The following is a 16,034-nucleotide window of genomic DNA, read 5'->3' on the forward strand; positions in this document are numbered from 1 at the left end:
TAATTCAAGATGTTTTTCAATTTCAGATCTAGCTCTGAGAAAGAGTTCATCAACTGCAGTTTCGGTAGAAGAGAATGAGTGCTTCACAAGGATTAACAATGAAAATGCGATCATTACAGTTGGAGTTGTACATTATGTACTTGAACTAGTGAACATTTACGACCAATCTTTTTCTCTAGAACTGAATGAAATTTCCCAAATCCGAACTCAAATCTTAGTATGCTTTTAGTACAACCACCTTGTGAAGTATGACACTATATCTTGTAAACTTCAGTATGGAATTAGTTTTATGTAGTTTTTGACCTTTTTTGTTGATGTGTCGACCATATCAAATAAAGATATATACGTCGTTACGAAAAATAAATGAATAATAGAAATAAAAAGAATGAAACACACAATTATATATATAATGAACCCCAACATAAAACTGAAGACACAACTACATTTTCTGGAATTGTACGCGTGTTTGCACCTCGTGTGGAGACCAAACAAGGTATTCTGGAAAGGCGAGCGTTCTTGTAACATATTTTGTATCTTATTGTCTTCAATCAAAATGTTCATAGTTGACTGAGGCATTTAAGCTAAAATCCCCCTTAAGTAACTTGTTTTGTTCACAATGGCGTTTCTATTTTACAAAACTGTATTAAAATTGCATATTTGGTTCAAACATAAAAGCCCAATGAAAATAAAACGAGACGACTCCAGGGTGTCGTGTAATCGTAATAATGACAAGTACAACATACTGAGTTGTATTTGGGAGAATCTGTCAATATATAGAGTTCTGGTTTGGATCTAAATGTAACAGGTACTGTTGCACTTGACACTATTTCATGATAAGATTTTGGCAAATAAACACGGGGATCATTTGTCGTTTTCTCTTTGAACCGTATTTGCTGACTCGCCTGTAAACCTCACAATAAGTAAATAGCCATTGTATGTAAGATATTGCTCTGTTGTAGAGCGCCCACCTGTCATTAAGACCACGTCTGAGTTTATGTATCAACTGTCACCTCACTGGTGGCATAGCTTCCACAGATCGCACAAGAAGAAAAAAAAACAGTTTATATTATCGTTGTACTTTTGCTTTCTGAATATTACCTACCTATCGTGAAAAATGTTTAGAGAAATGTACTATTTTCAAGAATTTTACTCTGTGATAACAATTTAAAATGTTTCTTAATGGCATTTATGGAAGAGAAACTATTTAACGAAAAGCTGCGGAAAACACTTACCTTTCGAAGCACCTGGTGTTCATTCATACAAGTTATATCAAATAGCAGCGGACGACGAATTTAGTTCAATATAACGCGACGATTTTTCCCCTAATGTTCACAGAAATATCGGTTTCAGATTATTTTTATTCTATCATTCTGTACTATATAAATATCATGATAATATGTACATTGTATAATATTATGCGTTCATGTGTTAAGTAACGGCTTCTACCATTGTGTTGACAAAACGAATACATTACATAAGTCATGCACGGTACGTCACCTCTTTGTAAAAGTCATCGTTTGCACTATGTAGCATGAAGCGTTTGATATGTATTTTAGTGACAATTTATTTGACTCTAGCTCAAACATATCTGTTGAGATCGAATGTTTGTATCAGCGACATTGCTCGATATCGTATGACTGTGACTACAAACTAACAAAAAATAGTTTCTGTTAAACGACATAACAGCGCACCTTGATATCTTTTAATTGCCCCTTATGCTGTGAACATATACATACAGTGCATATCTGAGCTTATGCCTGTAGCTGTTTTGAATATGAGTATTTTATTACATGATTATTTTGTTTTTGTTTTAAATAAAAAAAATGTATACTTCAATAAATTTATTAATCAATTATGATACCTTTTAACTTAAATCAAATGTTCATGTGTTCCTAATATGTAAATAGTGCTTTGATAAACAAAAGAATGATTACTTTAAGGATGCAGTGTGTTCTAAGCATTAAACCAAGTATAACACGTAATCACATTGTATAAGTATGTTTTCTGTTATTGTGTGTCATATTTATTTTTTTTTTTTATTTTTTTTTTTATATATTGATGAAATATTAATACATTACATTATACTAATGTATTATGTTAATACGTTGTAAAGTATATTTGATAGTCAGTGGTGCAATTTAAGTTTAGACTGTATAATGCGATTCAGTTTAACATGTTTGGTTCGATCATGCCCGAATTTATTTCACTTATCTGTACGGTGTTATATTGATCAGTTCGTATTTGAATCAACATTGTATTGGAGTGGTGCTCGCTCCGACATGATGTAAAATGAATATTGCTTTAAATTAAAGGTTTTATAAAAATCTGAAAATGGTATCAATAGGTTAGTTCAGTGCATTATTAATTCTATAAAGTATTTGTATTCAATTTAAATTGCCTGTAGACCGAGAATAGGATGTATGTGTCCGGAAAATAAATGCATAATATGATATGCTTTTTGTTGTTAATGCTGTGTGTGTCTGTGTAAAATGGTACTCTATCGTTGACTGATGATATTGAACATGAACAATACTCCAAATAAGAGTAATTGTACATGTTGTGTATATCACAAGGAATTCGATTCAAGGGAGACACTTTTGATTAAATGTGTGTCTTAACGTCTTACATTAAAACCACAAATATCAAAATAATAATGAATGAATGATTTTATATTACATATTGCAGAATGCATGCATCTACTTGTAAGGTCGTCTCCATGATCTCATTAAGAAATATTCTATGAGCTTGTGTAATATATATATATCTTTGTTAAATAATAACCTTCATGTTGTAATTTGAATTTGACTGTGATTTACATTTTGGTTGTCGTCGATGAAGCTGAAGGCCCTTTCCTTCTGGAACACCTGGTCTTATTATCCTTGTTCCTAAGGACTTCAAGTGAATCTGTCCTTCGTTCATATTTTGCAATATTTTTACTAGTTTTATCTTTTCTGTAACACTTAGGTGTTTTCTTGTTATTTATTTACAGAGGCAACTTCCTAAAGTAGTTACTCCTGCTTTTCTTAAAAAACATTTTTTTTTTAACAAATCTATTTCTAAATTTAAAAGGATAATTGCTAATTTCCTCAGCTGCCCCGAAAATGACCCACGTATGTTTATTGTGATACAGTGTTATAACACGAACTAATTTTTGCATAGTAAACATGGATGAAGTTGTGTATTATGAACGGAAACTATTAGTTTTGAGTAAGTTAATGTACAACAACATGTAAACGGATGATTTGTACGGCTGTTATTGTCATGGCTTGCCATCAGCTAAGAGAAAATAATGTTGGAAAGTACAAGTTTTATGTTTAGTAATACATGGAAAGCATGTTACAAGGTGTATCACCCATCCCGCTTGGTTATAAATCACACTTGGTCAGGGAACATCTACTCTCGTTAAAAGAATATATGATTAAGAAAAGAAAATTGACAATAGTCAAAATAAGAATCTAGGTGAGGAGGACGAACTAAAGGTCAGTAGTGTCTATCGTATGAAGTATGAACTTTGCCGGGTATATTGTTGATTGCTGGTCTGGTAAAAGAGACATTTAGTCAGAGAACGAATAAAAAACAAACCCCGTAAACGAGAAGTACTTAAATATACGAGTACTCAGTCTGGAGAAGATATGTTTCGAGTGATATTTTCTATCTTAAACAGAATGACGTCGGCAGTAAAAAGATATGTTTGGTAAAATCTGTCGTTTACTGGAGATAATTTGTCTAGACGACACATGGGCTATATCATTTTCTACTAACCGGTTGTTATTGACAAGTGTCATCCTAGACACCCAGCCATGCTTCCACAATACTCGAAACGGTTATTTGGAACTCTGCAAAAGGTACATACATATATATAAAGACACTGTATCTTTCTGCAATTATATTAACCACATAATCAACCCAAAAATTAGAATTCCGTTTGTTCATACCCGCTGTCTTTGACAAAAACAGGTACCAACCAATAATGTTAAAATGTATAACACCAATGTGGAAGTAGTGGTGAAGTACAAAGCTGTAAACTTGATTTACGGTTCCGTTTTCCAATTATTACAGGAAGCCGGTAACGTTTTCCGTGCGTCCTTTATTATGAACACTCGTCATAGTATTGCTGTTTGGTGCCAGCTAGTTAGTCGATAGATCTTATGCAGAAATCAACATAATTTTACAGTAGCTGTAAGTATACATTTCAACTGAAATTTGACCTTTCATTAATTTATTTTGGGGCGAATCTCAACCCCAGCAAAAAACTGTTCCTTTATGACAATTGCCTTGTTGTGTGTTTGCCAAACCTAATTAACTTTCTATCTATGACCGAACACTTTGTAGATGGGATGTAGCACGAGGTAGGTCTACAATGACATCCTGTCAACATGTATTTGTATGGTACCAGCATTCACTTTAGGCTATTTGTGAAATAAGTTATTAATAAGTCACTTAGCAAACATTAATTGACGACTTTCATCACGTTCGTTACATTATGCTTACGAATATCTGCACTGTTATTTATTTTGTTTGAATACTTTGCATTTCGTTACTGGTTTGTTCATCGAGTGTACACATTACTGTACACATTCATGAACTCTCTTTCAAGAATGAGAAAACAGTCTTACAGTGTATGTAAATTTTGTTTAACAACTTTGAAAAGACGTGTCAAAAATGTCTGTTGGCCTGTATTTGATCCGTATGGTCTTGTTATGTCAAACATCAAATATACACATAAACACATAGGCATTCAAATAAAAACTGAGATACCTGCTTTTGAACAAGAACCCTTTATATGCATGTACCAGTCATATCAAGATTCGGTGTTCTCAAGATTCCCTTTTATTAATCCCGGGACAAATAGTGTATATCTATCATATAGCAAATTTTACTCACAATTTATTTATTTTTGTAGTTTTGTTTCATCCATTTAAGTGAATATGTCAATTAGCAAAAAAACACCAACCATCAATGATATATTTATATATCCACCATTTAGATATAAACAATTACTAAAGTTTATTAAGCTTCACAGCTTATGCTATATCAAAAGGACAAGATAAGTACACTATTATTCACAAAATAACACCGTAGCCTTAACAGAGGATCCATTGGTTCAGCTTTTCTGCAAAATAGACATTTTATTACCTTCGCGATGAAGAGTTCACCAAAGAATCCGGTGTATATTTGAAATACACGTTATCACTACACTGCCAACAGCTATACATTTGAAGCTATTCTAATATTTGACAGTAATAAAATCAGACATTTGGACAAAAGTCCGTGTTTGCTTGTTATTTGAAAAGACTCGTGACGCTGAATATCTGTTACAGTAACACCAATTAATGTTAATTACACACTACAACGACCTGTTAACAGATAACATGTTTTATTTTGCACATTTGTACATTTGTATTTTAACAGAACAAAAAAGCATATGAAGGACATGCCTATTATAGGAAGTAGTGAAATATAGGGAGATGCATAGCCATTATAATTGTTCTGATCGAGTTGTTAAGAACTCGATCATGAAACGGAGTTGGATGCCTAATGCATGAAACAGCTGATCATCGTCGCTGGTTCCAAAAGTGCTATCACGTGCTGACAAAAATGCAATAGCCACTTACAGCCTACACAAGGAATGTTTCATTGGTTGCATTAACAAATCGTTACAAAAGTTTAAATGCAGCTTCATTTCCGATGATTCCATTCGTAATGTACCAAGGGATGTTAAGCAAATGTCAATGACATGAGGGTACCGAATATGGAACACTTTCATAGAAATATTTTCATTTTTTTAAATGTACAGAAAAAGACGATGACCACACATGATAACTAGTGTAGTCATACCGGAACAAACAGTAAACTTTCAATTTCTGTACCTAATACGTCATAAGGCTACAACATGGTTACATCACTTTGCTGTATTTTTATTGGTGTATTATATTACTTCCGGTCAACGATGTATCTAAAAGACACATGGGTCCAGTTGTTAAAAAGGTAGTTAGCTTAATCATTGTTGAACGACAACTTTCAACCTTTAAATAGTCCGCAGTATTCAAGGTAAAATCTCACAATTTTGCATGTAAATTTATTCTACTAAATATTTGATATCTGGAAAGTTGTAACTAGTTAAATGGTTCTTTTATGAAGAAACATGGAAATGAAAATTTGCGCTAATCACTGATTAAGCTAATCACCGTTTGAACAACTGGGCCCTGAACTCAGTATTTATTTTCAGTACCAAACGCACCTGGATGTATATATCACAATATTTACGTTGTGTTTTATCATAAAAAAATGCATAAAAATTCAGTCCATCATTGGAGTTCAAATAATTGAACATAACCGATATAAAAAAATATGTAACTAATATCTAGATATTTATTTTACGATGTCATCTTTAGATTGACGGAACTCTCAAGGGAATACCAGTTGGTTATTTTCGCACAGAGTTGAGGAAATATGTTATTTCCCAACAATTTAACATCATCTGGTACATCTGTGTCCCTTCACAATAATGTCAACACGACTTATTTTATGATCATCTGGTACATCCATCCTGACCCGTTTTTCTGGCTTTACTCGTTTAGTGTTTTCTAAAATACTTGTCAGGATTCCGTTCTGTACTAGCAAAGGGACGGTTTCGTCAACATCTGGTTTCCGTAAGGGACTTTTCCTTTTAATACTTGAGAATCTTCTTACCCGCTTATTTCCTCCTCGACTTAAAAAGTCCTTCCATAAATGATGAACAAGATCTATTAATAAGAATGTGTTTGAATGCTTGGAAATCAATTTTAAAATAAATAAGCCATCTCTTCGTAAATATCGCTTTAAAAATCGGTTCAGCAGCTTTGGAAATGCTCTCTTCCCCGTATGTTCGTCCTCGTTTTTCATAAGTAAATATTTTTTAGCAAAAGACCTCTGATTTAACGGCACGAACGTGGATAAAAGACTGTAGCAGAAATTACAAAATGCGAGTATGGATAGAATAGACAACCAGAACCACAAGAGAACGAAGAACATCTCGTTGTAATAGTTAACAGGGATAACACACTGAAGCGTGTAGCGATTCACATTGGAGATCTGTCGCATGTCAAAGTCACATAGAGTCACTCTAGGAAACCGCGGGGACAATTCCCTCTGTCCCCCTTCCAGAAAGTTTAGCACGGCCTCGTAACCAAAAACGTAGAATCTATGGCTGAGGAATTCATTTAGGAAGAATAAATGTAACAAAACGTTTATCGCGTAAAGAAACTTCACAAAAATAGCAAGAGTAACTATATTATTTCCGTAATGGCGTCCAATCTTGATGCACGATTTCTTCCCGAATATTTCCCGTAAATTCGGAAACAACCCTGCTCTGTACAGATGTACACTGTAACAGTATTTTCCAATATAGGTCGCTAAATTATACAACGCTTTTTCGCGATCATTTGGGTTGTTCTTGTTCTGCGCATTGTAACATATCTCCAGTACTGTCTTGATGGTGATGCCACAGCGGTTGATGTGGTACTTCCAGAACATGCGCGGTAGGTACATGGTAAGGGCCATCAGAAGAAGGATGATCGGCGTCCACTGGTAATAGGTGATCTCGTACGTAGCCCGTAGCTCGTACTGGGGAGGTATGACTCTGGTGAAGGGGATGTAGTAGGTATTGCTCACCCAACAAACAGCGTTCGTATAATCTACTTCTACCTCTGTAAAATGTGCAGGGCACCAACACTGGATAGGGTCCCCAACGTACTCCTCTGTTGTCAGGTACGTGCTGAAAAACAGGATTCCAATATACTTCACTGCAACAGACTCATTTGATACTATACCACTCTGTAGTCAGTAACGAACTGAGCAGGATGTGAAATCATAAATCTCCCAAAAGGTATAACAAACAGTGAATAAGAAAAATACAAAATGTACTATGTTCATCTAAGGGAGGAACGTATACGAATGCACTGAATAGTCCAATATAAGGAAAAATGCAATTTCAATTTGGAAATAAAAAGCAAACCTACTCGACAAAAAATATTATTCTGATTTTCCTAAAATCATTTAAGTTTCCCAGTGGTTATTAAGTTCAAATCAAAAGCTTTAATTGCTACATGTACGAAATAATCAAAAGAATTGCTTTCATATCAGTTTATTTTCTTTGATAAACAATCGCAATGACATTCCATATCAGAATGAAATTTATCCATTCATTTTCATTCATGTTTTTTTTATTCTGTAAAATGTTGGTCCAATTTCATTTAAACGTTTGTAACGTAGCAAAAAGGTAATATTTTATACGTATTAACATAATAAAAGTGACCACTAACTAAAGCAAGCCTATAGATAACAATTCGACATACACAATGCAATGCTCAATACACCGTCTGGTAACCTACCTGAAGAAGAAGAGCAGCATGATAGTATAATGATGACTGAGTCTGTCTATGTAGTTGTTGTCATGGACGGTCCTCGGCTCCTCGTACGCCCCTAGAGGTCCCAACAGGCTGTCGAGACTAGGTTGAAAAAGAAATGAAATGTAAGCTGACGTCCTTTCTTGCATTGATCTAGAACTCTATTGAAGGTAACAATACTTTTGCTCCTTAATAACATTCTCAATATAATTAACTCAATATATAAACTAATGACATGAATCGTCTTAAGCAAACCGACATATTTGTTTTCACCCGTCATTCACATAATTGGCTTTTGTTTTTAGGGTTACTTTGTCATTACTTTGGCATGATTTCTTTATCAAGACTAAGACTATGACAGATAGTTCATGGAAAGAACAGTTTCATGACGTTATGTAACACTTATGTATGACGTCTCGACCAGCTACCGACAAGAGAGGTTTGTACAAATGACGATAAAACCCCCCAGATATTATAGATGCTGAAAGCAGTTGTATTCAACGCTTAATACTGACAGAATGGACTCATGCAATACGTCACGGGTATACCAGAGAAATTTTGAATCCATCATCCAGCTAGACAATCAACAATATCACCTATTCAGTTGGATTTTTTCTGTCATACTCTCATGTTAGGGAAAGAATATTTAAGCTCTTGAAACATTGTTAGAAATTCTATAAACTTTTGCTGTTATTTACCTTTACCTGCGTTCAGAGTTGCAGTAAAACACGAATATATGAAGAATTTACCTAACACATAGTCAAACTTACTTATTAAACTGGGAAAGATGCCATCGTCTAAATAGTTCATTAATATCAAACCGTTAGGAGAAAAGTATCCAGACATGTTTCACAGCATGACATATACATTAAGCTTAGAGCTGTTAAAATGCACTTTAATTTTCTTACGAAAGCATTCATGATACCTTAATTCCTCCAGATGTAAACCATTTGTCATTTGCGCAGTTTATGCAATTACGTGTCGTTTTGTTAGGATTCATACTTTTGAAATTACATATTTATCATATAAAAGAACGAAAACCCTGTTCAAACAGTCAGAATATCATCAAAATTTAAAATTTCTCAACGCTAGGATACATTTGAAACCATACATCTTGTCATTAAAACTAGGATTTGAAAATATGGTAAATACGACATGTCTAATTGAAAATAGTAATGTGATATTAGACTAGTGATCATTTCTATGGTCTATTGTTATATATTGATATACATACTAGGTAACGACTGGCATGGTGTGGCCTCCTTAGGACAGTGCGGAGAAGAGCATCTTAACCTGTCATCAAATTTTACATTTGTTAATTGGAAGCGATAATTATACAACAAACACATTTTGTAGACTTTAGTATGAAGTTAATTAACCTTAAAGTAAAGCAGAGCTCCTTATTAATGCATTTACTCCCCCTTCCCCCTGTTACATTAATTTTGTGTTGATTGCATGATAACAGTATAGCTAGATATGGTAAGGAGGAATAATTTATTTTAAACCAATCGCTTTTTTACTTCACCATGAGTTCAATTTGTCCATTTATATATTATCCGTAAGGTTAAAAGGGTTAAAATCAATATAGAAAGGTGTTATTTATAGAAGTCACATATATGGAAATGCAGATTTAATATCGTTACTAATTTTCAACTTTGGATACAACAGGTAATCTATGCTTAAACCAGTATTCATGTAAACCATGCAATAATTAATTCCTGCTACACGGAAACGACCAACCCCTAGAACTAAAAGTGTATCAACAGAGTCAATCATGTTGTTATGTAAAATAATCTCGAGAAATACGGACTTAAGAAGCGCCTATTTAGAAATTTAGTTTATTGATACAGAACATTTTACAGAGCAAATGATTACTGCACTATATTGCTATCTCATCCAATTAGGATTACTCAGTGGTTCGAAGCAATCAAAAGATTTAAGTGTCCAAGCTTTGGGTAAGGTGACAGGTGCATTAAAACCTTTCTCAATGCGAATGAAACAGCAATTAATATACTGTATGCCCTTTAAAAGCGCTCAGTCTGATAAAATATCAATGTATGCGCAAGTGGCTGCTTTGACAAACTCTGCAAAGTTGGTTATGCAATAGAGCTAGTTGAGTTGTGTGCTTCATAATGTTTTTGTGTCCTTTGAAACATTTAGAAATTAATTGTCGATGAATATTTTCGCGGACTGAAGATTATTGGTATTTATATAAACCATACTGTGGAGGAAAGGATATATGTACTAGTTTTTCAAAAATATAATATTGATGTTAATTATGATATTGCGCCAATCAATTTAAAGTCTGGTTAGCTTAACGATTCCGTAACAATTTTTTTTTGTCTTATGTATTGAAAATGCAAATAAAACTTAAAAGAAAACCTGAAATTTCATCTTAAACGTTCATTTAAAAACATAACGTGATATAACAAAACATTTGATTTTTTTTTTTAGATATTTATCGCAAATCGGATTTTGAAGAATTGTGTTAAGCTTACTAGGCTTTCGACAGCTCAGAAATTAACATTGATGGTTTTTGTCAGCCTTGACGGATTATCATAAAAAAAATGACATACTGGTGTTCCATGTAATTGTCTGTCATACCAGCATGTTCATTTACCTAATGAGTGAAGACAGATTTAATCGAATACCTATATAAATTAAATATACTAGTACCTGGTGTAAATATTCTGGATTCATTTACATTACGATTATGATGATAGGAATACATTATTATCCTCCTTTGTATAAAGTCTTACGACAGGTATATCTAATAAGCACGGACAGGTAGTAAACAGAGATTTAATTAACGATTACATAACGCGTTTATACAATGCAAATGTAAAATATTGATCTAGCGATATCACCTACTATTTAATAGCCTTGAAGTTTATGACATCATTTATGTTCCAAATTAATTCCATTGCTTACATACATACCCAGACATACTCTTTTTAAGTATTGCTCCTGCCGTACGCGATTGGAGCACACACATTACGGGTTATATGTATATGCATGAGCAGAGTAGGTATCACATGGCGGTAAGTCAATGTTTTTGAATAAAATTAAGTTGTGCTATTACTTCTGATTTATGCACTTTATTATGAATGATTCAATACGCCAAGCTGTAAAAGTGAGTACCATGCTGCGAAAAATTATATTAATACTGACGTAGATTCCTTGGTATATAAAAAAAAGACAAACAAGATGACAGACACTAAATAAAATATGAATATACTAACACAATAAACGAATAATGTATAACCTTCCAAAACCACTGAGTGAAAATTCACTCAATGAAAAACAACAAAATAATTAAATGTATTATATGATTAATAAACTGCTATTCAATTATAATAAAAATATGATTTAGTAGTTGTTTCCCCTACTTTGATTATTTATCTGATAATATCAACTTGTTTATATGTGTTTGTAAATGTGTTCTAATGTCGATGTCTATGCATGTACCACTGTTTGTTACTGTATTTGGAGAGGGCTTAAAAAGGCTATGCCTGCTGCCTAATCCATTTGTCTTTTGATGATACAATGTAATGAATTTAAATTAATAAACTGCTATATATTCTTCATTGAATTGCTCGTGAAATTGAATGTAATACTATTTGATAATCATGAATGGATGAGATGTATTGAAAAGATTCTACGACATAAGTAGTTTAAAATAATAATTAATAATAATTTGAGGTTCTTATGTACCCCTTTATCACAACCTAGTTCATAGGTCGTCTCAAAGCGGTTCACAAATTATTATCCGTGGTTATAGGGCTATTGCAACCAGCCAATATCTTTCTCAACTCCATGGTGAGCATACAGCCGGGTCTGCCATTCCAGCGCTTGCAGCTAGCATTCAACAATTCTGGCACTACCCAACCAGATACTCATTTACAGCTGAGTAGACTGGAACAAGCGGAGTTAAGCATCTTGCTCAAAGATGCAACACAGTGTCGTAACGTGACTCGAACCCACAACCCTACTGTCAGGAGCCCGGCGTCCTATCACTAGACTACCGTGCCTCTTTAGCAAGGACTTTTCTGGTAATGTGTTGGTATTGCTATGATTAAGGGAAATACGAGACCTAATGTGAAACCTGAATATTCATATTGCTTCAAAATACCAACGAAAACAAAATCAAGGCAACCATAAACAAGGTAAAACCTTGTAAACTTGACAAATCCACCTTTTATCCGCTGTTCGGTTTATTTTATTCTAGCACTGCCCGACCACGTACTCATTTACAGCTGAGTAGACTAAAACAAGCGAAGTAAAGCATCTTGGTCATAGATATAACATAGTGCCGTGACGAAACCTCTCGGTCACGAGCCCGGTGTCCTAGATGACATGTCCTTACACAACAATCTGTGGTGTTGGAAACGTGTTTTGCATGTTATAAACATTGTAAATGACGTGTGCTTCAATATTTGTAACAGTTTTAGCTTTTACATAACAACAATTAATGTTACGAAAGGATAACATAAGTAAGCACCTGCATGTTCGCGGCGTTGTAGGGGATTCTAGCACACGTAGAGCCTCTGTTTCAGTGGGCGTGTCTTTAACAGTTATAGTGTTATTGTATAATGGGATAAAAGAAATATTTCATACCACGCACACGTTGTTATATCAGCATGAATCTTGAAAAATAAAGTGTAATATAATCAAACTGAAAAAATCACATGTTTTTAAAGAGGCGAATACAACTATAAACTATTAATCAAAACAAATACTTGTTTTGTTGTCAGACCTCGCACAGTGATATGTATTATTCAAGATTTTACATTAGGTAATCAAAATCTAATAACCGTGCATAATAAGTTGATATGAATGGCGAGATGTCAAATACGTTTCACTAATTGAATCGGTATTAATGTAAATATGAATTGAATTAAGAAAAAACATTATTTTTTTTAAAACCTTATCAAATATAAGATCCGACTTAATTGAACACTACACACCTATACTATAATAGCATTACAATAGTAAGGTTCTGTATTGGTTTTGCGTGGATTTGTAAAGGTAGAGTTTGTACTTGGGAACGCCCAAAATTCACAAAGACATTTTGACTATGTCAACAAAGCAACACTCAAGCAGACACTTTGTCGTTTTTAAATAGATGATACGAGAAAATCGCGAACACAATTAGAGCCAATTGACCGATGTCTAATCAAATCTAAACTCCATTTTTCTTTTATAAATTTTGTTCGGGGCTTAACATCCTTGAAGAATGAACAATGTGCAATGTCATTAAGAAAGGTACCTAAGGAAGCACAGCCGAAAAGAAAAGAGTTGGTAAGATCATGTTTAAGGTCTAAACTGCACCCTTCCCTGAGGACATAGAGGAAGTCTCATTATCTGTGGGTAGTTCACATTAGAAACACGCTTTAATCTTCAGTTATGTACAGCCGAGTTATAATTTCCCCAAAAACTCATGGTGAACTTAAATTGGTTATCGTATGTAAAACTTACCACCTGACAACACTCCTTACGGTATAGAAGTCATTTATTTTCCGAATTAAAGTCGAACCGATCATATCGATTTCACGAATATTGATATCGAATAATGATATATCATTCAACCCCAGTTACGTTACAGGGTGTCTGGTTTATTTTAATACACAACACTATCGTGAATAGGGTAATCAGGTGGCAAAATGGATAACGCACACGGGTTTCACTAAGATAGCTGGGGTTCTATTCCCCTATCGGACGGTCACCTGCCCGACAATGTGGATTTTCTCTAGGTACTCCGGATTCCACCCACATTAAGACCCCCGCGCGCTAACATCCTGGCCAGCAAAAGTGCAAAAGTGCTGAATATAAGTTGCAATACACTGTTTCATAATTGTTGTAAACTAAATGATCAGGAAACAAAACACCACATCCCCTGGTAGTGCATGCTTGAAGGTGGTATAACATTTATTTCCTTGCAGTATCTGCCCCGATTCGGTGCGTTATTTACTCTTATAAGGTAACGTAGGAAATTGGATATTTTTACTTTGAAGTTGATTACTGTCGGTACACTTTATCGTAAGCCGACCACGGATGACATTATAACTACATTAAAGCGTGTTACAATTACACGCATTGAACGCTACAGTAGTAGCTATCACTCAAATTATTTGATGTGTATTTATACCAATTATTATCCTGTTGGCAAATATTTCAATGCATCATACACTGTGAAATGTGAAATAGAAAATATGGACTCCGTGTCAATACACATAGATAGCATCCGAACTCCAAATCGATGCACATTGACAATAAAAAGAACTGAGGGACACCGAAATAAAAAGGAATATAAAAATAAAATAAAATGTAAACACCGAAAAGCTATTAAGTTTGGAAACCTTTAGTGTTGTATTATGGTAAAGACAATATCAAGTATTAATACAACAAACAATGTTCAGTTGACAGCGCTAATTGGGCTTTTGTATGTCCTTATTTCCATTGGTCTTTGAAGGGAACCTCTGATATAAAAATATTAAGCAAACTTTAATTATAATGTAATACAACCTAGAAAATCAGTTAATTTATCTTTAATATTGAACTGGAAAAATAAAACAAAGAAAATTTAACCATGATTCAGACAACACCTTTATAATTTCAGAGGATAACATAACATCAATAACAAATATATCTATATAAATGATAAGGTATTTACAAAGATACACGTGTTCATCCCTGTAGAGAACACTTACCTTCATGATGGTGGCTCACTACACGTTGAAGATATTATCAAATTTCTTCTTGTTGATAGATTTACAAATATTCATAATTTACCACTTCCAAATTAAATAAACATTGACTTAGATATATTATTTTATGTACACCAGGAATTGTTCGACTGATTAGCAAGATGGCGTCCATCATACTAATTTTATTTAAAGTTCATGTAGGTATATACTGTCCAGTGTTTAACCGATGATATAAACAGCTGCCATCAGACGGGAATCTTTGTGTTACCCGCCATTGTCTTACACGCCAGATGGTGTAGAGTTTCTACACATTACCAAAGACTGGCGCGCATGACCGACATGTCTTTGTTTAGCCTCGGAACATTTGAGCATTAGCTATACCATTTACTATCGACCTTTTGACCTTTATTAACAGACAGAATGTAGATGTTTCGATGAAATCCGCATTAATCAGCTTGATTAGATTAATAAATAATCAAGGCGAAATTAAAAAGAAGATATTTCTTTTATTTAAGTTAAATAATATTGATAATAAAAAATGCATCACGTTCTTATATTCTAACTGGCCATTGTCAAGCAAACAAATGCTCGATTTGAATAAGTTACCGAAGTAGTCGTTTTAATATAAACTTTATCCTTAATTGTCAAACATTGTTGGTATTGAACGATTCACTACCACTGGTAATGCGTAATGGAAACATATAAAAGAAGGTTAACGCTAAACAGAAGCAGATTTAAGGGTATCTTTGCAATAAGTAAAACTAAGTTATTTTCATTTCCATGTTGAATTCATTGCGAGCATTAATGCATATTGAATATGTGATTACAGGTTAAGTAATTATGATTTCTTGGATTTAAGTTGACTAGACATAAGCACGAGAACCTCTTTATTAAGGTCTTTGAAATATGAGTCATTTAAATATAGAAGCTGAGTTCCTCA

The 16,034-nt window shown here is 33.8% G+C and overlaps 1 protein-coding gene across 1 annotated transcript; it reads right to left on the reverse strand.

The window, feature by feature from the left end:
• Positions 1-6,307: 6,307 nt before the first annotated feature.
• LOC110452099 (innexin unc-9-like) lies at positions 6,308-15,255 on the reverse strand. The gene is made up of 4 exons (XM_021500422.1): positions 15,098-15,255; positions 9,622-9,680; positions 8,373-8,489; positions 6,308-7,756 (listed from the first exon to the last, which is right to left on the reverse strand). The coding sequence occupies exons 2-4, from the start codon at positions 9,636-9,638 to the stop codon at positions 6,478-6,480; spliced, it is 1,413 nt and encodes a 470-aa protein (XP_021356097.1). The 5' UTR covers positions 9,639-9,680; positions 15,098-15,255; the 3' UTR covers positions 6,308-6,477.
• Between the last annotated feature and the right edge of the window lie 779 nt (positions 15,256-16,034).

Source organism: Mizuhopecten yessoensis, unplaced genomic scaffold (assembly GCF_002113885.1).
Source record: "Mizuhopecten yessoensis strain PY_sf001 unplaced genomic scaffold, ASM211388v2 scaffold6383, whole genome shotgun sequence".
NCBI lineage: Eukaryota > Metazoa > Mollusca > Bivalvia > Pectinida > Pectinidae > Mizuhopecten > Mizuhopecten yessoensis.